The following is a 24,807-nucleotide window of genomic DNA, read 5'->3' as shown; positions in this document are numbered from 1 at the left end:
ATGTGTTTGAAAGAAGATCAGAATGAGGACTTTATTCTGGGTGGTTGAAGTGTTGCTTCACTTGGAAGGAGTGTTTGGGCCCTGAATGGTGGTGTGGGTGCAAGTGGAGCATTTCTTGGGTCTCAGGGGTATGCCCTGGTGGCCACAGTTAGTGGGAAGGGATGAGTGGACAGCTGAGAAGTCTCCTGGCTTCTCTGTTCAATGGCCCTGTTATGGATGGGCAGTCTCCCATGTCCCTTTCTGATCACATTATCCACCTGCTCAGCCACATTCACCATGGTCCCTCTGTTTCCCAGTACTCCCTGGGACCCTACCATTCACGTGTGTCCCATGAGTTCATATTTATTTGAATTGAACTCCATCTGCCATTTCTCCGCCCATTTTTCCAACACATTGGCATCTCCTGTAACTACTTTGAAATTTGAACTGTAAATAGTGTGACTCCTTCATCCAGAACCAAGGGAGAGGTGGAGCATTTGGGATGCATAGTAGATGAGGCTTTGGATAACTTGCCCCAGAGTTAACTGTCTGCAACATGGAGTTCTAAATTTAAATTTAGACATACAGCACGGTTACAGAACCTTTTGGTCCACAAGCCCATGCTGGTCAATAATTCCCAATTAACTTACAATCCCCAGTATGTTTTTGAACAGTGGGAGGAAACCGAAGCGCCCTGGAAGAAGTCCACACAGACAGGGGGAGAGCGTACAAACTCCTTACAGACAGGATGGGATTCAAACCCCGGTCCCTGTTGCGCTGACCGCTATGCTAACTGTGCCAGACAACCATGTTCTTTGCTTTTAACAGAAAAGTTTGACTGTGTTGAGTGATGTTTACCGAGTGTTTGCCATTGATGCTTTGGCATCCTCACACCCACTCTCATCCAAAGAGGAGGATGTGAACACACCTGCAGAAATCAATGAGCTCTTTGATGCCATCTCGTACAGCAAGGTGAGTCTGGTACTTCAAACTCGCTCCCGATCTTTGGCAAACTGTGGCAGGCACCTCTCATTCACTTTTGGTCAATTTCTTTGCAGGGAGCTGCTGTTTTGCGCATGTTGTCCAACTTCCTGGGTGTTTTGCGCATGTTGTCCAACTTCCTGGGAAATGACAGCTTTGTGAATGGGCTGACTGTGAGTCTCAGTGACGTGTTCAATGGCAATTCATTGAAAACCTATTGCAACATGTTCTCTAAATTTGTCAACTTTTATTCCTACAGAGCTACCTTACTGAATATTCATACAATAACACAGTGTACACCAATCTCTTTGATCACCTGGAGAAGGTTTGTATCTTCAGTGAGAAAATGAATATCGCATGGGGATGCAATAATGTTGAAATGTTCTGTCCAAACATCTGCCCCAGGAATGAGTATCAGGAACCTGTTAGAATGACTTCTGTCAGGCAGTAACCCCTGAGTCAGATCAACCCTGGTCATCACGTTACACTCCTCAACATATCTCGGCCCTGCAAATCCCCTTCTGACTGCTACGGATTGGCCACTTTCCACTGGGCTCTCTTCGCACTGACACTTCAGATTTCAGATTTATTGTCAGGGTTCATGCATGGCATCACATCAAAACTGAGATTCTTTTTCCTGCCACTTATTGAAAGTGCAAAAAAAGTTGACTCTATGTACACATGTAAACAAATGAAAAAATGCAAACAAACTGTGCAATGTAGAGAGGAAAAATTCAAAAGAAGTGTCCTTAAACACATCCCTGATTGAGTTTGCCATTGAGGAGTCTGATGGTGGATGGGTAGCTGCTGTTCCTGAACCTGGTGGTGTGAGTCTCTTTCCTGATGGTAGCAGCGAGAATAGAGCGTGTGCTGGGTGGTGTGGATCCTTGATGATTACTGCTATTCTCTGATGCCAGCATCCCCATAGATGTCCTCAATGGCAGGGAAGGTTTTGCCTGTGATGTCCTGGGCTGTGACCATTACCTTTTCCAGGGCTTTATGTTCAGGGGTTCCATGCCTCAGAATGAGCATTAGATTAGAAATCTCCTGACTGTCTGAGTGTCTTACTGGTACCAGTGGTTACTGAGCATTGAGGTCAGACATGCAGCACCTACTGTATATGCAGTATCTAGCAATTGTCTGTGAGGTGGATGGATTAGTGACCTCGCTGCTCGTAGCAATGATCACAATGTGGTGGAAGGTCACGTTGCATCTGGGGTGGAGAAGGAATCCACTACTAGTGTGGGCACCTTAAACATGAGCAACTCGGACACTACAGCAGAGCTGGGGAAAATGAACCGGTGAATCGAGGGGCCTTTCATAATACACATGAATGTACTTCATGGAGAGAGCAAAATCCCAGAGAATCAATGGATCATGACTATGGTAAATGAAAAAGTTAAAGTACAAAGGTCCCATGTCCAAAGATTAAACTATAGCAAATTTTAACAAAACAAAGAATGGCAAAGAGGTTAAAGAAGGAATATTAATCTGAATACCAAGAGGCTGCCCATTTTCGAGTCCCCGTGTGCTTCACTTAGGGTTGGAACAGAATCAGCTGGTGCATGGGTTTTCACTTCTAAATTGCCTCCATTTGCAGAACGTACCAATGTAATGTAACCTGCCGACTCTCGTCTGGGCCTGTTTGCCTGCCCTCTGGAGGAAAAACACCTAATATCTCTCTCCAGCCCACGGCATTAACATGGACATCTCTGGTTTCAGCTAACCCTCTCCCCATTCTCCCTTTCTTCCCCATCCCTTCTTTCCTTCAGTTCTCCCCGCCCGCCCCCCCCATTTCCCTCTCCATTCACTGAGCTGTCCACCCTCCCCCTGCTTGCTGGTGTGCCCCCCCCTCCTTTATCCACCTTTTGCCTCCTGCCTGAGGGACAGTACTCCTCCCCTGCCCCTCACCCTCTCAATTTGTTTGCGCTCCTGTCTACGTTTTGCTCGTACTTTGATGAAGAGCTCAAGCCCAAAATGTTGGTTCTGTTTATCTTTGCTACATAAAGGACACTGTCTGACCTGCTGAGTTTCTCCAGCATCGTGTTTTTACTTCAACCACTGTGACTGCAGTGTTTTACCAGTGTAATATAACTTAGTTCAAAGTGGAAGGAGACAGTGCAAGAAACTGCAGACCAGTCAGTCTAACCCACGTTTAACAGAAGTTGGGGCAACTAAAGGTAAACAGGCAGAATCAATATGGTGGGGTGAAGGGCAAATTCCTTTTGATCAATTTATTGGGGCTCGGAAAAACTTGGAGAAGCAATGCCCATGGAAGGTAGAGGAGTCACGTGATATTCCTTTGTGCTTGGAGCAAGAGGAACCCCAAATTGAAGCTCCTTATTCCGTCCTTTTCTCTTCTAGGCTGCAGAGGGCCAGGTCAAGCTGCCAGATACAGTGAACGAGATCATGAGTCGGTGGACGCTGCAAATGGGATTCCCTGTGGTTACCATAGATACAGAGAAAGGACTCATAAGTCAGAAGCATTTCCTCCTTGACCCAGATTCCAATGTAACCCGTCTGTCACCATATGAGTAAGTCTGTTCGATTAGACACGAATAATATAATTGATCGCGGGCTTGGGTATGGATGGTGGGGTTTGCTGCACGGGAACCCCACCGTCTGATTAACTGAGGTTCCTTAGATTCTCAAGAGGTCAGCAAATGGATGAGGCCAGGGGAGAGGGGAACTGGACCCTATTGCAGGTGGCAGCGAAATACTAAAGCTTGGAATGGGGGAAGGGAAGGGGGCCTTGGAAAAGCCAAGCATTTATTAGGGCTGAGTTGCCAGAGTTCAATGAAAAGTGAAAATTAGGGAATTAAAGACATGGGTCAGTCTCCTCAGGAGAGCCCTGGTGTGGGACATCTTCCCCTCCTGCTGCCCCACCCCGGTGGTGGGCATTGACATTAACCCTGTCCTTCCTCTTGTCTTCCAGTTATGTTTGGTTTGTGCCAATTAGATGGATGAAGGAAAATGTAATGAAAGACCTAATCTGGTTAACAAAAAAAAAAGGTATGGCCCTGAGACCTCCCTCACTGAGAAGGTATGCCTTGAGACCCCCCTCACCGAGAAGGTATGCCCTGAGACCCCCCTCACCGAGAAGGTATGCCCTGAGACCCCCCTCACCGAGAAGGTATGCCCTGTGACCCCCCTCACCGAGAAGGTATGCCCTGAGACCCCCCTCACCGAGAAGGTATGCCCTGTGACCCCCCTCACCGAGAAGGTATGCCCTGTGACCCCCCCTCACCGAGAAGGTATGCCCTGAGAGCCCCCTCACCGAGAAAGTATGGCCCTGAGACCTTTTTCACTGAGAAAGTATGCCTTGAGACCCCCCTCACCGAGAAGGTATGCCCTGAGACCCCCCTCACTGAGAAGGTATGCCCTGAGACCCCCCTCACCGAGAAGGTATGCCCTGAGAGCCCCCTCACCGAGAAGGTATGCCCTGAGAGCCCCCTCACCGAGAAGGTATGCCCTGAGAGCCCCCTCACCGAGAAAGTATGGCCCTGAGACCTCCCTCACCGAGAAAGTATGGCCCTGAGACCTCCCTCACTGAGAAGGATGGCCCTGAGACCTCCCTCACTGAGGGAGGGCACCAGTTGTGTCTATGGTGGCAGAGTTTATATCTGCAAATGGTGTCAACACTCACCTGTTGGTCCCACTCACAGTCCCACCCCACACTGGCATGACAGCTCCAGAAAGGGGCTGTTGACAGGTAGTCAACACCCTCCACCCTCCCCCACTCCCATCCCACACCCCTTCCACCCCCCCTTTGATAAAGTTGATGTCATTTTGTTAAATCGAGATTAAGGTGACACACAGGAGACGCTGGACTCTGGATCTAAATATGATCTACTGGAGAAACTCAGTGGGTTGACCTCCATCAGTGGGAGAGAAGGAATGGATAATGTTGCAGGACTTGACAGAGGAGTTCTGGCCCATAAACAGTGACAATTCTTTCTCTCCCACCAATTTGTTCGGCAGCAGAGGCTGTGTTTAGTAAAGGGATCAGGTTCAGGACACATGTAGACTTTTCCTGAATCAAACAGAGAACACAGAACTATCGATAAGTGAGGCTGCATCAGTGCAAACACATGCAGCATCAATGTTCCCAAAAGGCCTTCAACGCCCGTCCTTCAACGCCCGTCCTTCAACGCCCGTCCTTCAACGCCCGTCCTTCAACGCCCGTCCTTCAACGCCCGTCCTTCAACGCCCGTCCTTCAACGCCCGTCCTTCAACGCCCGTCCTTCAACGCCCGTCCTTCAACGCCCGTCCTTCAACGCCCGTCCTTCAACGCCCGTCCTTCAACGCCCGTCCTTCAACGCCCGTCCTTCAACGCCCGTCCTTCAACGCCCGTCCTTCAACGCCCGTCCTTCAACGCCCGTCCTTCAACGCCCGTCCTTCAACGCCCGTCCTTCAACGCCCGTCCTTCAACGCCCGTCCTTCAACGCCCGTCCTTCAACGCCCGTCCTTCAACGCCCGTCCTTCAACGCCCGTCCTTCAACGCCCGTCCTTCAACGCCCGTCCTTCAACGCCCGTCCTTCAACGCCCGTCCTTCAACGCCCGTCCTTCAACGCCCGTCCTTCAACGCCCGTCCTTCAACGCCCGTCCTTCAACGCCCGTCCTTCAACGCCCGTCCTTCAACGCCCGTCCTTCAACGCCCGTCCTTCAACGCCCGTCCTTCAACGCCCGTCCTTCAACGCCCGTCCTTCAACGCCCGTCCTTCAACGCCCGTCCTTCAACGCCCGTCCTTCAACGCCCGTCCTTCAACGCCCGTCCTTCAACGCCCGTCCTTCAACGCCCGTCCTTCAACGCCCGTCCTTCAACGCCCGTCCTTCAACGCCCGTCCTTCAACGCCCGTCCTTCAACGCCCGTCCTTCAACGCCCGTCCTTCAACGCCCGTCCTTCAACGCCCGTCCTTCAACGCCCGTCCTTCAACGCCCGTCCTTCAACGCCCGTCCTTCAACGCCCGTCCTTCAACGCCCGTCCTTCAACGCCCGTCCTTCAACGCCCGTCCTTCAACGCCCGTCCTTCAACGCCCGTCCTTCAACGCCCGTCCTTCAACGCCCGTCCTTCAACGCCCGTCCTTCAACGCCCGTCCTTCAACGCCCGTCCTTCAACGCCCGTCCTTCAACGCCCGTCCTTCAACGCCCGTCCTTCAACGCCCGTCCTTCAACGCCCGTCCTTCAACGCCCGTCCTTCAACGCCCGTCCTTCAACGCCCGTCCTTCAACGCCCGTCCTTCAACGCCCGTCCTTCAACGCCCGTCCTTCAACGCCCGTCCTTCAACGCCCGTCCTTCAACGCCCGTCCTTCAACGCCCGTCCTTCAACGCCCGTCCTTCAACGCCCGTCCTTCAACGCCCGTCCTTCAACGCCCGTCCTTCAACGCCCGTCCTTCAACGCCCGTCCTTCAACGCCCGTCCTTCAACGCCCGTCCTTCAACGCCCGTCCTTCAACGCCCGTCCTTCAACGCCCGTCCTTCAACGCCCGTCCTTCAACGCCCGTCCTTCAACGCCCGTCCTTCAACGCCCGTCCTTCAACGCCCGTCCTTCAACGCCCGTCCTTCAACGCCCGTCCTTCAACGCCCGTCCTTCAACGCCCGTCCTTCAACGCCCGTCCTTCAACGCCCGTCCTTCAACGCCCGTCCTTCAACGCCCGTCCTTCAACGCCCGTCCTTCAACGCCCGTCCTTCAACGCCCGTCCTTCAACGCCCGTCCTTCAACGCCCGTCCTTCAACGCCCGTCCTTCAACGCCCGTCCTTCAACGCCCGTCCTTCAACGCCCGTCCTTCAACGCCCGTCCTTCAACGCCCGTCCTTCAACGCCCGTCCTTCAACGCCCGTCCTTCAACGCCCGTCCTTCAACGCCCGTCCTTCAACGCCCGTCCTTCAACGCCCGTCCTTCAACGCCCGTCCTTCAACGCCCGTCCTTCAACGCCCGTCCTTCAACGCCCGTCCTTCAACGCCCGTCCTTCAACGCCCGTCCTTCAACGCCCGTCCTTCAACGCCCGTCCTTCAACGCCCGTCCTTCAACGCCCGTCCTTCAACGCCCGTCCTTCAACGCCCGTCCTTCAACGCCCGTCCTTCAACGCCCGTCCTTCAACGCCCGTCCTTCAACGCCCGTCCTTCAACGCCCGTCCTTCAACGCCCGTCCTTCAACGCCCGTCCTTCAACGCCCGTCCTTCAACGCCCGTCCTTCAACGCCCGTCCTTCAACGCCCGTCCTTCAACGCCCGTCCTTCAACGCCCGTCCTTCAACGCCCGTCCTTCAACGCCCGTCCTTCAACGCCCGTCCTTCAACGCCCGTCCTTCAACGCCCGTCCTTCAACGCCCGTCCTTCAACGCCCGTCCTTCAACGCCCGTCCTTCAACGCCCGTCCTTCAACGCCCGTCCTTCAACGCCCGTCCTTCAACGCCCGTCCTTCAACGCCCGTCCTTCAACGCCCGTCCTTCAACGCCCGTCCTTCAACGCCCGTCCTTCAACGCCCGTCCTTCAACGCCCGTCCTTCAACGCCCGTCCTTCAACGCCCGTCCTTCAACGCCCGTCCTTCAACGCCCGTCCTTCAACGCCCGTCCTTCAACGCCCGTCCTTCAACGCCCGTCCTTCAACGCCCGTCCTTCAACGCCCGTCCTTCAACGCCCGTCCTTCAACGCCCGTCCTTCAACGCCCGTCCTTCAACGCCCGTCCTTCAACGCCCGTCCTTCAACGCCCGTCCTTCAACGCCCGTCCTTCAACGCCCGTCCTTCAACGCCCGTCCTTCAACGCCCGTCCTTCAACGCCCGTCCTTCAACGCCCGTCCTTCAACGCCCGTCCTTCAACGCCCGTCCTTCAACGCCCGTCCTTCAACGCCCGTCCTTCAACGCCCGTCCTTCAACGCCCGTCCTTCAACGCCCGTCCTTCAACGCCCGTCCTTCAACGCCCGTCCTTCAACGCCCGTCCTTCAACGCCCGTCCTTCAACGCCCGTCCTTCAACGCCCGTCCTTCAACGCCCGTCCTTCAACGCCCGTCCTTCAACGCCCGTCCTTCAACGCCCGTCCTTCAACGCCCGTCCTTCAACGCCCGTCCTTCAACGCCCGTCCTTCAACGCCCGTCCTTCAACGCCCGTCCTTCAACGCCCGTCCTTCAACGCCCGTCCTTCAACGCCCGTCCTTCAACGCCCGTCCTTCAACGCCCGTCCTTCAACGCCCGTCCTTCAACGCCCGTCCTTCAACGCCCGTCCTTCAACGCCCGTCCTTCAACGCCCGTCCTTCAACGCCCGTCCTTCAACGCCCGTCCTTCAACGCCCGTCCTTCAACGCCCGTCCTTCAACGCCCGTCCTTCAACGCCCGTCCTTCAACGCCCGTCCTTCAACGCCCGTCCTTCAACGCCCGTCCTTCAACGCCCGTCCTTCAACGCCCGTCCTTCAACGCCCGTCCTTCAACGCCCGTCCTTCAACGCCCGTCCTTCAACGCCCGTCCTTCAACGCCCGTCCTTCAACGCCCGTCCTTCAACGCCCGTCCTTCAACGCCCGTCCTTCAACGCCCGTCCTTCAACGCCCGTCCTTCAACGCCCGTCCTTCAACGCCCGTCCTTCAACGCCCGTCCTTCAACGCCCGTCCTTCAACGCCCGTCCTTCAACGCCCGTCCTTCAACGCCCGTCCTTCAACGCCCGTCCTTCAACGCCCGTCCTTCAACGCCCGTCCTTCAACGCCCGTCCTTCAACGCCCGTCCTTCAACGCCCGTCCTTCAACGCCCGTCCTTCAACGCCCGTCCTTCAACGCCCGTCCTTCAACGCCCGTCCTTCAACGCCCGTCCTTCAACGCCCGTCCTTCAACGCCCGTCCTTCAACGCCCGTCCTTCAACGCCCGTCCTTCAACGCCCGTCCTTCAACGCCCGTCCTTCAACGCCCGTCCTTCAACGCCCGTCCTTCAACGCCCGTCCTTCAACGCCCGTCCTTCAACGCCCGTCCTTCAACGCCCGTCCTTCAACGCCCGTCCTTGGTTAATTTTCTTTCCACTTTCTGATTCACTTTTAAATTCCAAATATAGATCAAAATTTAGACATGAGTTATACAAACAATAGCTGGATCTTGGCAAACATCGATGTTATTGGGTACTATCGAGTGAATTACGATGAGAGAAACTGGGCCAACCTGCTGAACCAACTGGAGGAGGATCACCAGGTGAGGTGTTCAGTCCGTGTGTCCATTGTGTGTGACAGGGTGTGCCCTGTGGTATAGTGGGGAGGGGGGGGTCTGGTGGGGAGTGGGGTGTCAGGTGGGGAGGGTGGATCTGGTGTGTGTTGGGGACGCCTTTGGTGTAGTCGGGGGTGTCCGATGTGTAATGGGGAGGGTGGGGGTCCTCTGTGGTGTAGTGGAGGGGTCTGGAGTGTGAAGGGGAGGGAGGTCTCCAGTGTGTGACGGGGGAAGGGGGTCCAGTGTGTGATGGGGGGGATCCATGGTGAAATGGGTGAAATCCAGTGTATGATGTGAGGGCCCCTGTGTAGTGGGTGGGGCGTAACTGTGTAACTGGGGAGTGGGTGTTTGGTGTGTGACAGAGGGCCCTGTGGTGTAGTAGGGGCGTCTGGTGTGTGACAGGGGAATTCTGTGGTGTAGTGGGGGAGGTCCAGTGGTGTAGTATGGAGGGGGTTCAGTGTGTGATGTGAGCTCTATAGTGTATTGGGGGGTTCCAGTGGGGAGGGGGGGTCCAGTGTGTGATGGGGGAACCCTGTGATATAGTGGGGGAGGGTGGGTCGGTGTTTGATGGGGAGACCCTGTGGTGTAGTTGGAGGTGTCCATTGGGGTTGGGTTGAGGGCCAAGGGCTGGTGTTGGGAACATGAACCAGAATATGTGGTTCAACAAAGGAGGAGCAGGTTGAAGTGACAGATGGGATTCGATTCCAGAGCTGGGATGGAAGTCTCACAAAGAGCGTTTGAACAGGTCGGACTGAATTGTTGGGGTTTAGAAGAATGAGAGGTGGCATTATTGAAATGTGCTCCTGAGGGTGAGGGACCACAACAGAGCATTCAGTGAGATGTTTCCATCCCCCTGGAAACACCCCTATCCCAGCCACCATATGACACTGGTTAGACCATGACTGAAGAATTGAACAACTAAAATTGTTATTAAAGGTTCAGCTTTACTCTGCAGCCACACTGCTTTCACAGGGCATGTGTTTTGTTTTGTAGGTAATCCCGGTCATTAACAGAGCCCAGATAATTGCTGACTCCTTCAACCTTGCACGGTAATTATTGACTTGGTTAATATCCAAAATCAGAACACAGGAAATACAATTGTATAGCAAGAGGAACAGAGGCGGATGTTGCAGACCCAGTAAACAAGTGCAGCTTTGTCTCTGGGAAAGGAGCAGAGGGATGGGAAATGGGACCATCCGTGCAGTACGGAACCAGACTGGAAAACTGTTCAGATAAGCGATCTTCTGCAACTGGAGAGTTTGGCCATCTGCCTGCCTTCCATCCCTGTAGGACCCTCCAGGCACAGTCAGGGCTCCTCAGTGAAAACAACTGAACTATTCGGCCACCAGCAGTGTGGCCAGTTAGAGGACAAAGCAATCTGCATGATTGCTACCCATTCATCATTCTAAATAATTCACTGCACACGGCAGTTGTTCCTGGAAACAAACAAACTGCATCAATTACTTGTTTCTGTCTATACAAATATTTTTTGTTGAGAGATTGTATTGTCAGAAGTTCCTTCAGGCCACTCAGATTTGAGTTTGATTGGTTTGTAGATTTGGTTTCCAATCCAGAGTTTATTGTCAATTTCAGGGCTCAGTACCGCAAAACCACAGCAGCCTTGAACACCACCATCTACTTGAGCAAGGAACGGCACTATATTCCCTGGCAGGCTGCTCTGGATAATCTGGCTTACTTCAGGATTATGTTTGAACGCAGCGAAGTGTATGGCAACATGAAGGTGAGGAAGGTTCACTGGTGAGTTCTAATGGAGCAGTGTGACTGATTTGGAAAGTCCAGCAGAGGAAAATGTGTCCTTGACCGTTACATGAAACAAATGCACCTTCTGCTGGGAGAACTCAGCAGGTCGACCAGCATCAGTGAGAGAAACATGGTCAGTTTCCAATCAAAACTCTTCATTGGGGACGATGTATCAGCATTGTATGATGTTACAACCCTCACTGTGGGTTTGTCCCCTTTTCCACCTTAATGCCAGTAATGGGAATGTCTCTCCCAACCTCTGGTCTCTCTGTGCATGTTTGCAGCCACTGGAAGTAGACAGTGAACTAATCTCTGGCTCGTTAATGTCTGAGGATGTGACTTGTCATCAAAATGTTGAACCGTAGGGCCACTGGATGAACCCTTCATCTTGTGTTCCTGGCTGTGGAAGTTTCCCTTGTTCAGAGAACTGCCACTAAGTGAGTGAAATAGGAGGTCCATGCTTCATATTGTGTTGATGGGCTCAGGCTCGTAACATTAGATACACTCTACTTCTGCGAGATGCTGTGTGCCCTGTTGAGTTTCTCTAGCAGTACAAGCCCAGTGTCTGCAGACTTTCCTGTGATTTGTGCCGGTGCAGATGGGTTTCATCTCCAGAGGTAAATATTGCAACTTCTTCTTTGGCTTGGCTTCACGGACAAAGATTTATGGAGGGGTATGTCCATGTCTGCTGCAGGCTCGTTGGTGACTGACAAGTCCGATGCGGGACAGCCAGGCACGGTTGCAGTGGTTGCAAGGGAAAATTGGATGGTTGGGGTTGGGTGTTGGGTTTTTCCACCTTTGTCTTTTGTCAGTGAGGTGGGCTCTGTGGTCTTCTTCAAAGGAGGTTGCTGCCTGCCGAACTGTGAGCCGCCAAGATGCACGGTTGGAGGCGAGATCAGCCCACTGGCGGTGGTTAATGTGGCAGGCACCAAGAGATTTCTTTAAGCAGTCCTTGTACCTCTGCTTTGGTGCACCTCTGTCTCGGTGGCCAGTGGAGAGCTCGCCATATAACACAATCTTGGGAAGGCGATGGTCCTCCATTCTGGTGACGTGACCTACCCAGCGCAGTTTGATCTTCAGCAGCGTGGATTCGATGCTTGCGGACTCTGCCAGCTCGAGTACTTCAATGTTGGTGATGAAGTCATTCCAATGAATGTTGAGGATGAAGCGGAGACAGCGCTGATGGAAGTGTTGTAGGAGCCGTAGGTGATGTTGGTAGAGGACCCATGATTCGGAGCCGAACAGGAGCGTGGGTATGACAATGACTCTACACGCTGATCTTTGTGATCTCCAGCGCATGACGTCCTGTTTTGCGGAAATATTGCAACTAATACTTTGTTTTATTACATGTAGAAATACATGGTCCAACAGGTGTCCCCATTGTACGACCACTTCCAAAATATAACTAAAAACTGGACCACATCTTCTCTTGACCACATGGATCAGTGAGTATCGAGTTGCAGGCAGGACTGTGAGCTAGGGATATACTTGGAGGCTGTGGGCACTCCTGCGGGGGGGGGGGGGGGGAAATGACTCAAGGGTGGGGGAGATTAGGTAGAGACCCTGAGGTAGGGTAGAGACCCTTGGGATGGGTGGGGGAGGTAGGCCAGAGACCCTGGGATGGAGGGAGGTGAGGCAGAGACACAGGGGAAGGGGAGGTGGGGCATAGATGGGGGGTAAATGTGGCAGAGACCCAGTGGGGAGACCCAGTGCAGGGGGGACACTAAGATAGATGGGGTTGAGACCTGGAGGAGGGCAGAAACCGGGAGGAGGGGACCTTTTGAATTCCACCTGTCACTGTCAGCACAAAGAGTGTTGAAAGCGAGTAGAAACATCCCCGGGTCAGTTGCGAGATTCCTGCCGCTCCAGCTGCAGGTGGATGGATGCATTTGTCCGTAATGTGAAGGGACGTTCCGAGCGGGATTTTACTGCCTTTAGTGCAGGCGGGCTCGCGCAGTTTCTCTGTGCTTAAGTCCCTCCCTATTCAGTCAATCCCTTTGTGCTCTTCAGGTACAACGAGGTCAATGCCATGAGTGTAGCCTGCCGTTATGGGCATAAGGGTTGTCAGAACAAAGCACGGGAACTTTACAACAACTGGATGTACAATCTCACCTCTGATCCGTAAGTGTTTCCAATGAAAACCTATGGGTCCAATAAAATGTAAAAATGGGACTCTAGAGATTACATCTCAGATATTCCTGGTGAAGAATAGTGCCCACAGGAGCCAGATTGTTCATGTAAGCTTCTCCAGGGAAGCAGGCAGTGCTCCAGCTATGATCTCCAAGGACATCAGGATAGGCTTTCAACACAGCTTCAGTTGCCTCAACGTTGACAGATTCCATTGCTGACTCTTCCAGCTGCCATGGCCTGGAATTTCCCCCTCCCCCCCCACCCTTGACATTGGAGTTTGGCTGACCTGCCCTGTGCCACGGTGAGTGAGAAGTGGGAGAGATCAGCAGCAGGTCTGTGCAGTGACCCAGACCAACACCTATGACTGCAAGTGGGGTCAGCATGAAATGTCCTGCAGAAATTGAGATGAGGACTAGATGGTCCTGATGGGATGGTTGCTTGGGTGGACCATCCAGGTCTCATCGGCAGGGCTAAATTTCAGTGAGTAAATATGGGCCCTTTAAATAGTGTGTTTTCAGGACAAACGGGACTAGTAAAACCTGGTTGTTTTGTGTATTTTTGAAAACCTCACTGCACATTCATTTTGCATGCTGCACCTTGCTCGATTAATTTCTGGGACTTTGGGATTGTTGCTGACTGCCACAGTCCAGGCTGCTGGAATACATGCTGAGGGCCACACAGACACGGTGCAGCCAAAGCAAGGGCCTTGTGGGGAAGGACCAAAGTCTAGAGTCCTCCCATTACTGGCGTTAAGGGGCTGAGACTGAGGGGGAAGTCCCTCAACCAATAGAAGGGGGCGGAAACGACAAGTGGTGGCAACAGGGTATTGAGAGAATAAATGTAACATGGATGAGAAGGTCTTGATGCGAGTGACATTATGGGTGTAAAAAGACTGGACAGTTTTCTTGTTTGAAAATAATTTATTGTGAATAAAGTAGTTATATTTTAAATGTAGACATACATTAACAGACCATTTTGGCCCATGAGTCCGTGCTGCCCAATTTACATTCAATTAACAAACCCCAGTATGCTTCAAACGGTGGGAGGAAACTGGAGCCCCTGGGGAAACTCACACAGACACAGGGAGACTGCAAACCCCTTACAAGCAGCGGGGGATTCGAACTCTGGTCAAGATTACTGGGGCTCTAAAGGTGCTGCACTAACCGTGCCACCCAGAGTATCAGTTTAAAAAAAATTCAGCCAACTGGTCTGGTGGTCCTAGATTTCAGTGAGGAGACTGAATGCGGGTCCTTTAAATAGTGTACTGTCAGCAGAAACTGTGAAACCTGATTGTTATTTTTGAAGCCCCAGAGAGATTGAAAATCTCACTGCAGGATCATTTTTCATGCTTGGTTAATTTCTGGGACTTTGACACCGGCACAAATCACATGCTTCCCCACCAGAACCCAGGCGATTCTGACACCAGGGAGTGCCCTGGGATGGAAGGGTGGGTGGGGAGGGGGCTCTGACCGGTGGAGGGATAGCGCTGAAGTTGGCAGAAGGATTGGAGGATGATGTGAGTGATGTGAAGGCTGGCTTATTGTGTTGAGCAGATAAGGTTGGCTGATAGCTATTTCGATTTTGGAAGCAAAGTGCAGAAGTTGCTGTCCTTCCATTTAACTGATCCTCCACAGTGCAGAAGTTGTGCGAACTCGATCCTCATTGTCAGATTCACTTGTTCTCTTCGCTGATTTCATTCTATTATTTCTGATTGAAGGATCCCATTGAATCTGAAGACAACTGTTTATTGCAATGGAATCGCGTTAGGGGGAGAGGAAGAGTGGGATTTTGCATGGGAGATGTTCAAGAATGCCACAATAGCCACAGAGGAAGACAAACTACAGTCGGCACTGGCCTGCACCAGACATCCGTGGCTACTGAACCGGTAAAAGAGCATAGAGCACTTCCTGTCCAGACCCTGCCTTCACAGGCTGAGCCCGGATACTTTCCTAAACCCAGGAGTTGTGGAAGGGAAAGTGCAGCCTAGATGTGGCTCATTGTGGGTAACCCCACCCTAACTTCTCCCTCCCTACCCCCCCCTCCACCCCACTGGCATAGAGGGCCCTCCCTCCCTCCAACACAGGACCCCAGTGGGAAGGAAGGGTCCCTCGTATCCTCCCCCACCCCCATGGAGGTCTCTCATATTCCCCCACACCCCCATAGAGGTCTCTCACATTCTCCCCCCCACCTCCGTGGTGGTTAATCTGTCCATTTTCCTCTGGGGAAGGGCAGGGGTTGGGACATCTCTCCCCTCTGTGCTGTTGTGGTGTAATTACTGATCATGTTCTCTCTACTCTGCCGATCTAGATACCTTGGATACACTCTGGATCCAACAAAGATCAGGAAGCAGGATGCCACAGCCACTATTTCTGACATTGCCCGAAATGTGGTTGGCCAGCCTTTGGCGTGGGACTTTGTCAGAGCAAAGTGGCCAATCATCTTTGAGCAGTGAGTACCAGAATGTTCTGGATAATCCGTTGTATCCGTTCATCTGGTGTGGAATTCGGAAGGGGATTGTGGGGTTGCAGTTACGTGCATTAATGGCTGTGGTTCCTTGTCTAGATTTGGTGGTGGATCCTTCTCCTTCTCCTCACTCATAGCCAGTGTGACAGAACGATTCTCCACAGAGTTCGAGCTCAACCAGGTGATGCTTTCTACTGACCTTGCTGCACTCCAGGTGGAGAGAGGGGGAGGGGAGGCTGTAGAGGAGGGACGCAGCGGAAAAAGGGATGGGGAGGGAAGGGAAGGAGGACATCAGAGTGAAGGGGGGGAGGAAGGTATCAGGGAGAGGAGGGGATAGAGGAGGGAGACAGAGAAGGGCATCGGGGAGGGGGGAAAGGGGAGGGGAGAAGGGCATCAGGAGAGAGGGAAGAGGGAAAGGGGAGGGGATAGGAGAAAAGGGAGGGAAGGAGGGAAGTGGAGAGCTGAGGAAAAGAAGACAAAGTGAAAGGAAAGAGAGGGAAAACAGGGAGTGGTCTAGCAGAAACCAGAGAAGTCAGTGTTAATGCCATCCGGTGGAGAGTTGCTCCTCCAAATTACAGATGGACTTGATTGTGTCCTCCCTCCCTTGTCCACCTACTACCTCCTGCCTGTGGGCCTGTGCTCCACCACCACCCCCCCCCCCCCACTATTTATTCATGCGCCTGCCCACACTTTGCTCATACCTTGACAAAGTGCTCAAGTCTGAAACGCTGGTTCTGTATCTTTATCTTTGCTACATAAAGGACAGTTTGACCTGCAAAATTTCTCCAGCTTGTGTTTTTATTTCAACCGTGCTGTCTGCGGACTTTCATGTTTTGACCCATTTAATGTGTCTTATTTGCCAACACTTCATCTGTGGTCCTGTAGCATTGGAGGGGAGCCTTACATTTATTGTTCAAAACTGGGCAAAATAAAGTAGATGAATCTCTTGTTAACTTTTTGCAGTCTTTCTTATTTGCCACCAGTACTAATGATGAGAGATTAAAGTTTCCTTGTGAAGTAAGGCTGTTGGTGATAAGAATGTGTTCAGTTAAACACTGCTTTGTTTCTACTCTTGACAGCTCAAACAGTTCAAACAGGATTACGAACACATCGGATTTGGTTCTGGGACTCGGGCAATTGAGCAAGCTTTGGAAAAAACCAAGGCCAACATTAAGTGGGTGGAAGACAACAAAGTTCCTGTTAATGACTGGTTCGCAAACGCTGTGCATCCAACTTCCTAACTCAGATGCTGCCAGTAAACATCATCAAATATGGAGCATTGGAATGATCACCAGGCCCATTCTCCAATGGAGAATGTCTTGTGCTTAACACAAAATGACAGGAAACTGCAATCAGATGATTTCCAGCCATGTTTGATTCGTGAAATAGTGAACCAGATCAAGTGACTCCACATTGCAAGACCACAATGCCAAGGCTTAATTTGTGGTGAATCAATTATACCTCAACTATTAATCCAAATTATTCTTTTCACATCCTGGGCTGTCACCTGTTTGCTACCTTCAGGGAGAGTGCAAAACTGGGCTTTCAATAATATTCCCATATAGTTTCTGAATCTGCTAAATTATTTACTCAATTTGAAACAATCTCGGGAATTCCAATAGCAGGCGGCTTGGAGGATTCTGAGGGAAATGGTGTAGAATTTCTGACTGGAAAATAATCCCGTCTCCTGCACTGACCAGCACAGTTCACCATGTTGATCTGCCTGACGCAATTAGAGAAGGAAATAAAAGCCATCATGGATCAACAGTCAGTGCTTGTGGTGAACTCACAGGAAGAATGAGACCTGCATTGTAGCAGTGTCATAAATCTTTGTTGTACCTTTTCTCAATAAAAGCTACCATTCCAAATTTCTCAGTGTTACTAGTTTTATAAAATGTTATTTACTCCCATTGGCTGGTGGTAGGATTTTGGTAAGCCTTGCCTTCCAGTTATAGAGTCGTAGAGTTTTGCAGCACAATTAACGAAATGGGCAAGAAAATTACAGATGGAATTTCATGCAGACAAGTTCAAGGTGTTGCATTTTGGAAGGGCTAACTAAGGTAGGACATACATAGTAAATGCTAGGGCACTGAGGAGTGTGGAGGAACAAAGGTATCTGACAATATAGATACATAATTCCCTGAAAATTGTGTCACAGTTAGACAGGGTTGTAAAGAAGGCTTTTGGCATCTTGACCTTCATAAATCAAAGTATGTATAGAAGTTGGGATAAAGAGGTTGTATAAGGCATTGGTGAGGCCAAATTTGGAGTATTGTGTGCAGTTCTGGTCACCAAACTACAGGAAGGATATCAGTAAGATTGAAAGAGTGCAGAGAAGATTTACTAGGATGTTGCTGGGTCTTCAGCAGTTGAGTTACAGGGAAAGATTAAGCAGGTCAGTTCTTTATTCCTTGAGGTGTAGAAGAATGAGGGGAGATTTGATAGAGGTTTATAAAGTTATGAGGGGAATAGACAGAGTAAATGCGAGATAAATATGAGAGGACATGGCTTTAGAGTGAAAGGGGAAAGGTTTAAAGGGAACTTCTTCACTCAGAGAATGGTGGGAGTATGGAACAAGCTGCCATCTGTCATAGTAAATGCTGGCTTGATCTTGTTTTAAGAATAAACTGAGTAGATACATGGATGGGAGAGGTCGAGAGCAGGGGTGTCAAACTCAAATTCACAGAGGGCCAAAATTAAAAACTTGGACTAAGTCGTGGGCCAAACTAAATATTGATTGAAATTTTCAACAACATCTGCATGTTTTCTCTTCTTTCAACATGTGTAACGTTAAACTTTTTCTTATTAAAATAAATGTTTAATAATAGTTTTGGTTAAACTCTTTCCAGAAGGCGCATTAACAAATGAGAAATAAAATATTCAATAAATAATATTTCTCTATAGCCTTTAAGCTCCTTTTAAATGTATTTTTTTCACAAGCCAACAAGTCAAAAAAATAACAACTTGCTTCAATGACAAACAGGTTTGTCTTTTAAAATGATGAACATATAGTTTGCCTCCCACCTGTCTTGAAAGGTCCTATTTTCTGTCTTTCGTTTGGCCATTTTTCGTAAGGGGTTTATTACATGCGAGTGAGGCGACAGGTTGCAGATGTTAATGAAAGTAAAGAGAGGAGGTGGGGGTGATTAGCGGGCTGACGGGCTGGCGCCAACGCATTTGCAAAGCATTCTGGGATTTGTAGTATTAGCTGTGCATACGCTATACTGGTGCGGTGGCCAACGGGCCAGCTCTAATACATATTTGATATGATCTTGCAGGCCAAATATAATTATATCACGGGCCAAATTTGGCCCACGGTTTGACATATGTGGTCTAGAGGGTTATGGTTCAGGTCTGGGACTAGCAAAATGGTGGCCGGCACAGACTAGAAGGACCGAATGGCCTGTTTTATGTGCCATAGTTCTAAAAGCAGACCCTTTTGCTCAAGCTGTCCATGTTAACCAAGTTGTGTGCTTGGTCCCATCTGTCCGAGTTTTGCCCATATACCTGACTGAAAGTCTTAAATGTATTACTTGTTCCTGCTTTCACCACGCCCTTCGGTAGTTCATTCCACATACCCACCACCCTCTGTGAAGATGCCTGTCAGATCCCTTTTAAATCTTTTCTTTCTCACCTCAAGTCTATTTCCACTACTTCTAGATTCTGCTACTCCAGGGGGGAAAAGCTATGGCAATTCACCTTGATAACACTCCTCATGGTTTTATGAACCTCTACAAGGTGTTTCCCCACCCCCCCCCCCCCATCCCATCCTACTACACTCCAGGGACAAAGTCCGAACCTCACTACAATTCAACATTCTTTTTCATCTTTTCTGCAGCTTCATATCCTTCCTGCGGCTCGGTGACCAAAATAGCGCATTATCCTTCAAAACAATGGTCTCACCAACGTCATGAACAGCTCCAATAGAACATCCCAGCTCCTTACTCAGTGTCCTGACTGGTATCACTCTGACTTGTGTTCCAGGGTCTTGGGGTTTCTTTTGGAACATCCTCCTCGGCCATCTCTCACACCTGTTAATCAACTGCCTGTCATTCTTCACCACTACCAGGTTCACCCATCCACTACTGGCCCCTGTCTCACCCCCTCACACCCTGTTCAGATTTATTGTCGGATAAATATATGACATCACATACAACCCTGAGATTCTTTTTATCTGTGGGTGCGGTAAATTACCACTAATGGGTAGTGCAAAAAAAACTACACAGTGTAAACATGTAAACAAACAAACAACTCTAAACAGATAATGAATGTAAACAAACTGACTGTGCAATACAGAGAGAACAAAAAAGAAAATCAATAAAGTGCACATGAGAGTCCTTAAATGAGTCTCTGATTGAGTTTGTCATTGAGGAGTCTGATGGTGGAGGGGGAGCAGTTGTTCCTGAACCTGGTGGTGCAAGTCTTGTGGCATCTATACCTCTTCCCTGATGGCAGCAGCGAGAACAGAGTGTGGGCTGGGTGGTGAGGGTCTTTGATGATTGCTGCTGTTCTCTGACAGCAGCGTTCCCTGTAGATGTTCTCAATATTGGGGAGAGTTTTGACTGTGATGTCCTGGGCTGTGTCCACTACCTTTTGGAGGGGCTTTATGCTGGGGATTCTCATTATACTGGCTGTTTCCCCTCTGTAATCTCAGCCTTGATGGAAGCTTCCGACATGTAACGTTGACTGTTCTTTTTCTCTCTGCAATGCCTGCTTGACTTGCCGAGTTCCTACAGCAGATGTTTTTTTGAATAACATTTAATTTCTGGTTACATTGTGGGGATTAGCATGAATTAAAAACATGCTAATGAAATATTGGAGGAACTCAGCCAGTCTCACAGTCTCTATAGGAAGTAAAGGTACATTGCTGGCATTTCGGACCTGAGCTTTAAGGTATAAGCAAACAGGAAGCAGGTATCTTAATCTTTTTAAAATATTTTTTTTATTTTTCACACTATGAATCGTATCAACCAAAATATGTACAAACGTTTCTCATTAAATTTACACAGTCAGTGGTCTTTCCCCCCCCCCTTTCCCTCCCTCCCCTCTACTCACCGCCCTCCAAAACCCATAAATATTCAACATTTACAATACAATGAAACCATAAAACAATAGCTTCACACAAAGAAAAATGCGTCATCTATTTATTGCACACTGAATCTAGTCGTTTTGTCTTCTTATCATTTTCATTCTCATTTTCGGGGATGGAGGTCTGAGCCAAGCTCTCGCTGATATGTTTCATGTATGGTTCCCAAATTTGCTCAAACATTGTGACTTTATTTTTTTAATTATATGTTATTTTTTTCCAATGGAATACATTTATTCATTTCCATGTACCATTGCTGTATTCTCAGGCTCTCTTCCATTTTCCAAGTTGACATTATATATTTTTTTGCTATTACTAAGGCTATCATAATGCACTTTATCCAATTTGAGGCCTAATTCTCTACTTCTTGTGTAACTTAAAAGAAATATCTCTGGTTTTTTTGGTTTGTTATTTTTTGTAATTTTATTTAGTATCTGATTTAATTCTTCCCAAAACATATTTACTTTCGTACATGCCCAAGTTGCATGTAATGTTGTTCCCATTTCCTTCTTACAGCGAAAACATCTATCCGATAATGTTGAATCCCATTTTTTAAATTTTTGAGGAGTGATATGTACTCTGTGTAACCAATTATACCGTATCATGCATAACCTTGTATCTATTGTAAAAGGGATTAGCAGATTTTGCAGCAATAGTAATTTTGGTATTTGGTAATTCGTTTTTTTTCCTTTTTAACTGGATCTTCTTCCATGTATTAATTAAATGATGTTATACTGGTGAGTTTTTATATTGCACCAGCTTTTCATCCCACTTATAAAGTATATGTTTGGGTACATTCTCCCCTATTTTATCTAGTTCTATTTTAGTCCAGTCTGGTTTTTCCTTTGTCTGGTAAAAATCTGATAAATACCTTAATTGTGCGGCTCTATAATAATTTCTAAAATTTGGTAACTGCAAACCACCTTGATTATACCTCTCTGCTAATTTATCTAATGCTACCCTTGGATTCCTCCCTTTCCACAAGAATTTCCTTATTATTCTCTTTAGTTCCTGGAAGAATTCTTCTGTTAAAGGAATTGGTAACGTTTGAAATAAGTATTGTATCCTTGGGAACTCGTTCATTTTAATGCAGTTTACCCTCCCTATCAACGTTAGCGGTAATTATTTCCAATATTCTATCTTCCTGCAATTTCTTTATTAGTGGCTGATAATTTCGTTTGTACAAGTGGCTTAAGTTATTATCTAACCTGATCCCGAGGTATCGGATTCCTTGTGCTTGCCATTTAAATGGTGATTCTTTTTAAAATTCTGTATAATCTGCATTACTCATTGGCATCACTTCACTTTTCTTTGCATTGATCTTGTACCCCGATATTTCTCCATATTCCTTTTATTGATATTTCTGGTTCTGTTAAGTATACTGTGATGTCATCTGCAAATAAGATGATTTTATACTTCTTCTCCTTTATTTTTATCCCTTTTCTTTTATTTTATTTTCTATTCTTATCAGTTCTACCAAAGGTTCTATTGCTAAGGCAAACAATGATAGTGGACATCCGTGTCTAGTTGACCTACTTAATTTAAAGTGATTTGATACATATCCATTTACTGTTACCTTCGCCACTGGTCCATTATACAATGCTTTAATCCAATTAATATATTTTTCTGGTAGATTGAACTTCTGTAATACTTTAAATAAGTAATTCCACTCTATTCTGTCAAAGGCTTTTTCTGCGTCTAGAGCAACAGCCATTGTTGGTTTCTTATTTCGTTGAACTGTGTGGATTAGATTAATAAGTTTACAGACATTTTCTGTTGTTCGTCTTTTCTTAATAAATCCAGTTTGATCTTGTTTTACTATTTTAGGTACACAATCGGCCAATCTGTTTGCTAATAATTTCATTATTATCTTATAATCTGAGTTAAGTAGAGATATTGGTCTATATGATGCTGGTGTTAATGGATCCTTCCCCGTCTTTGGTATTGCTGTAATTATTGCTGTCTTACATGAATCTGGCAAGTTTTGTGTTTCTTCTATCTGGTTTATTACTTCCAGGAGAGGAGGAATTAATAACTCTTTAAATGTCTTATAAAATTCTATTGGAAATCCATCCTCTCCTGGTGTTTTATTGTTCGGCAGCTTTTTTAATATATCCTGTACTTCCTCTATTTCAAATGATTTTATTAGTTTGCTTTGTTCCTCTTCTTGCAATTTCAGCGATTCAATTTTAGCTAAAAATTCCTCTATTTTATCATCTTTCCCCTCATTCTCAGTTTGATACGATTGTTCATAAAATTCCTTTAAAATTTCACTAATCTCTGTTGGATTATATGTAATTTGTTTGTCCTTTTTCCTTGATGCCAGTATCGTTCTTTTAGCTTGTACTGTTTTAAGTTGCCAGGCTAATATTTTATGTGTTTTTTCTCCCAGTTAGTAATACTTCTGCTTTGTTTTCATTATGTTCTTCTCCACCTTGTACGTTTGTAATGTTTCATATTTTATTTTTTTGTCACAGGAATTTTAATTAAAGACTAGAGAGAAAGAATGGGCAGGGGAGGAGTCCAGACCAACAGACAAAAGGTGATAATTGGATATGATAAGAGGAAAGGTGAGAATTAATTTTGGTCTGTGAAAGGAGACAGAGAAAAGGGAAGAGAAGAGAAGAAATGAGATGGGAAGGAACTGGGGACAAGGAGTTTCTTAATGGAAACTGGAGAAGTCATTGTCAATGCCATCTGATTGGAGAGTGCCCAGACAGAAGATGGGGAGTTGTGCCTCCATTTTGTCGGTGGTCTCAGTCTGGTAGTGCATTAGACCATGGACAGACATGTCAGCAAGCAAATGGGATGGGGATTTGAAATTGGTGGCCACTAGGAGGTCCATGCTATTGTGGCAGAAGATCCGAGGTACTCAGTGAAGCAATCTCCCAGTCTGCGTCCAATCTCTTTAATGTAGAGATCACAACAGCAGCACTAGATACAGTAGGTGACCCCTGCAGATTCAGAAGTGACATGTTGCTTCACTTGGAAGGACAGTTTGGGGCCTTGAATGGTGCGGAGGAAGGAGGAGTGGGCATAAGTGGTGCATTTCCTGCGGTCACAGGGGTAAGTCCCAAGGGGATGATTAGTGGGGAGGGAGGAGTGGACAAGGGAGTCATGGAGGGAGTGGTCCCTGTGGAGGGTGGTGAGGGGTGGAGAGGGGAATATGTGTCTAAAGTCAAAGGATGTGCTGGACATGGAGGCTGGTGAGGTGGTAGGTGAGGACAAGGGAAATCTTGTCTTTGTTGCATGGGGGATGGAGGTGGCCAGGGCAGATGTACGGGTAATGGAGGATATGCGGGTGAGGGCTGAATTGATGGTGGGAGAGGAAAAGTCACGTTGTTTGAAGAAGGAGGACATCTCTGATAATCAGGCATGGAAGTCCTCATCTTGGGTAAGATGAGATGGAGATGTAGGAATTGAGAGAAAGGAATAAATCAGAAAGGGGACAGAGTGAGAAAAGATGTCATCGAGGAAGCAGTGAGAGTGGATGGTGTGCCGAAGGTATCTGTTGAGAGTTTACCTCCTGAGATGGAGACAGAGATTGAGGAAAGAGAGAGTGTTGCTGAAGATGCACCAAGTGATTTTGAGGTCAGACTGGAAGTTAGAAGCAGTGGATAAAGTCAATAATTTCATCATGGGTGCATGAGGCAGCACCAAAGTAGTTGTCAATGTAGAGGAGGAAGAGTTGAGGGGTCTTGCCTGCGTAGGCGTGTAGGATGGATTACGCCACCTAGTGACAAAAAGGCAGGCATAGCTGGGTCTCATGTGGGTACCCATGGCTACCCCTTTGACCTGGAGAAAGTGGGATGAGTCAAAGGAGGTTATTGAGGGTGAGGATAAGTTCTGTCAGCTGGCAGAAGGTGGTGGTGGAGGGGGACAGGTTAGGTCTATTGTTGAGAAAGAAACTAAGGGCTTTGAGGCTTTTGATATGGGGGAAAGGAGGTGTATTGTGATTGGATGTCCATGGTAAAGATGAGGTGTTGAGCTCAGAGAAATTGTTGAAGTGATGGAGGGCATGTGAAGTTTCCCTGATGTAGCTGGGGAGAGACTGGACCAGGGCGGGACGAACAATTTCAGATAACCAGCTTGTCAATACGAGCCAATTTAGGGCCGAGAGCAGAGCGTGCTGGGTGCCGAGTGATTTGGGAATGAGCACCGAGTGAGTGGGGATTGGGCAGGGCTGATGACTGATCTGCTTCATCTGCCCAGTCTCACTCCAGGTACAACAAAACTGCTAGT

At 48.5% G+C, this 24,807-nt stretch overlaps 1 protein-coding gene across 1 annotated transcript; it reads left to right on the top strand.

The window, feature by feature from the left end:
* The first annotated feature begins 330 nt into the window (after positions 1-330).
* Positions 331-17,347, top strand: LOC138751204 (aminopeptidase N-like). The gene is made up of 15 exons (XM_069913248.1): positions 331-405; positions 808-951; positions 1,038-1,133; positions 1,220-1,285; positions 3,325-3,494; positions 3,896-3,972; positions 8,980-9,113; positions 10,119-10,174; positions 10,719-10,866; positions 12,240-12,331; positions 12,897-13,007; positions 14,734-14,901; positions 15,324-15,464; positions 15,579-15,660; positions 16,559-17,347. Exons 1-15 carry the CDS (start codon positions 331-333, stop codon positions 16,718-16,720), a joined length of 1,722 nt encoding a protein of 573 aa, XP_069769349.1. The 3' UTR covers positions 16,721-17,347.
* The last annotated feature ends 7,460 nt before the right edge of the window (positions 17,348-24,807 follow it).

The sequence above is a fragment of the Narcine bancroftii genome, unplaced genomic scaffold (assembly GCF_036971445.1).
Source record: "Narcine bancroftii isolate sNarBan1 unplaced genomic scaffold, sNarBan1.hap1 Scaffold_82, whole genome shotgun sequence".
Taxonomy (NCBI): Eukaryota; Metazoa; Chordata; class Chondrichthyes; order Torpediniformes; family Narcinidae; genus Narcine; species Narcine bancroftii.
This window is presented reverse-complemented; position numbering and strand designations above follow the sequence as displayed.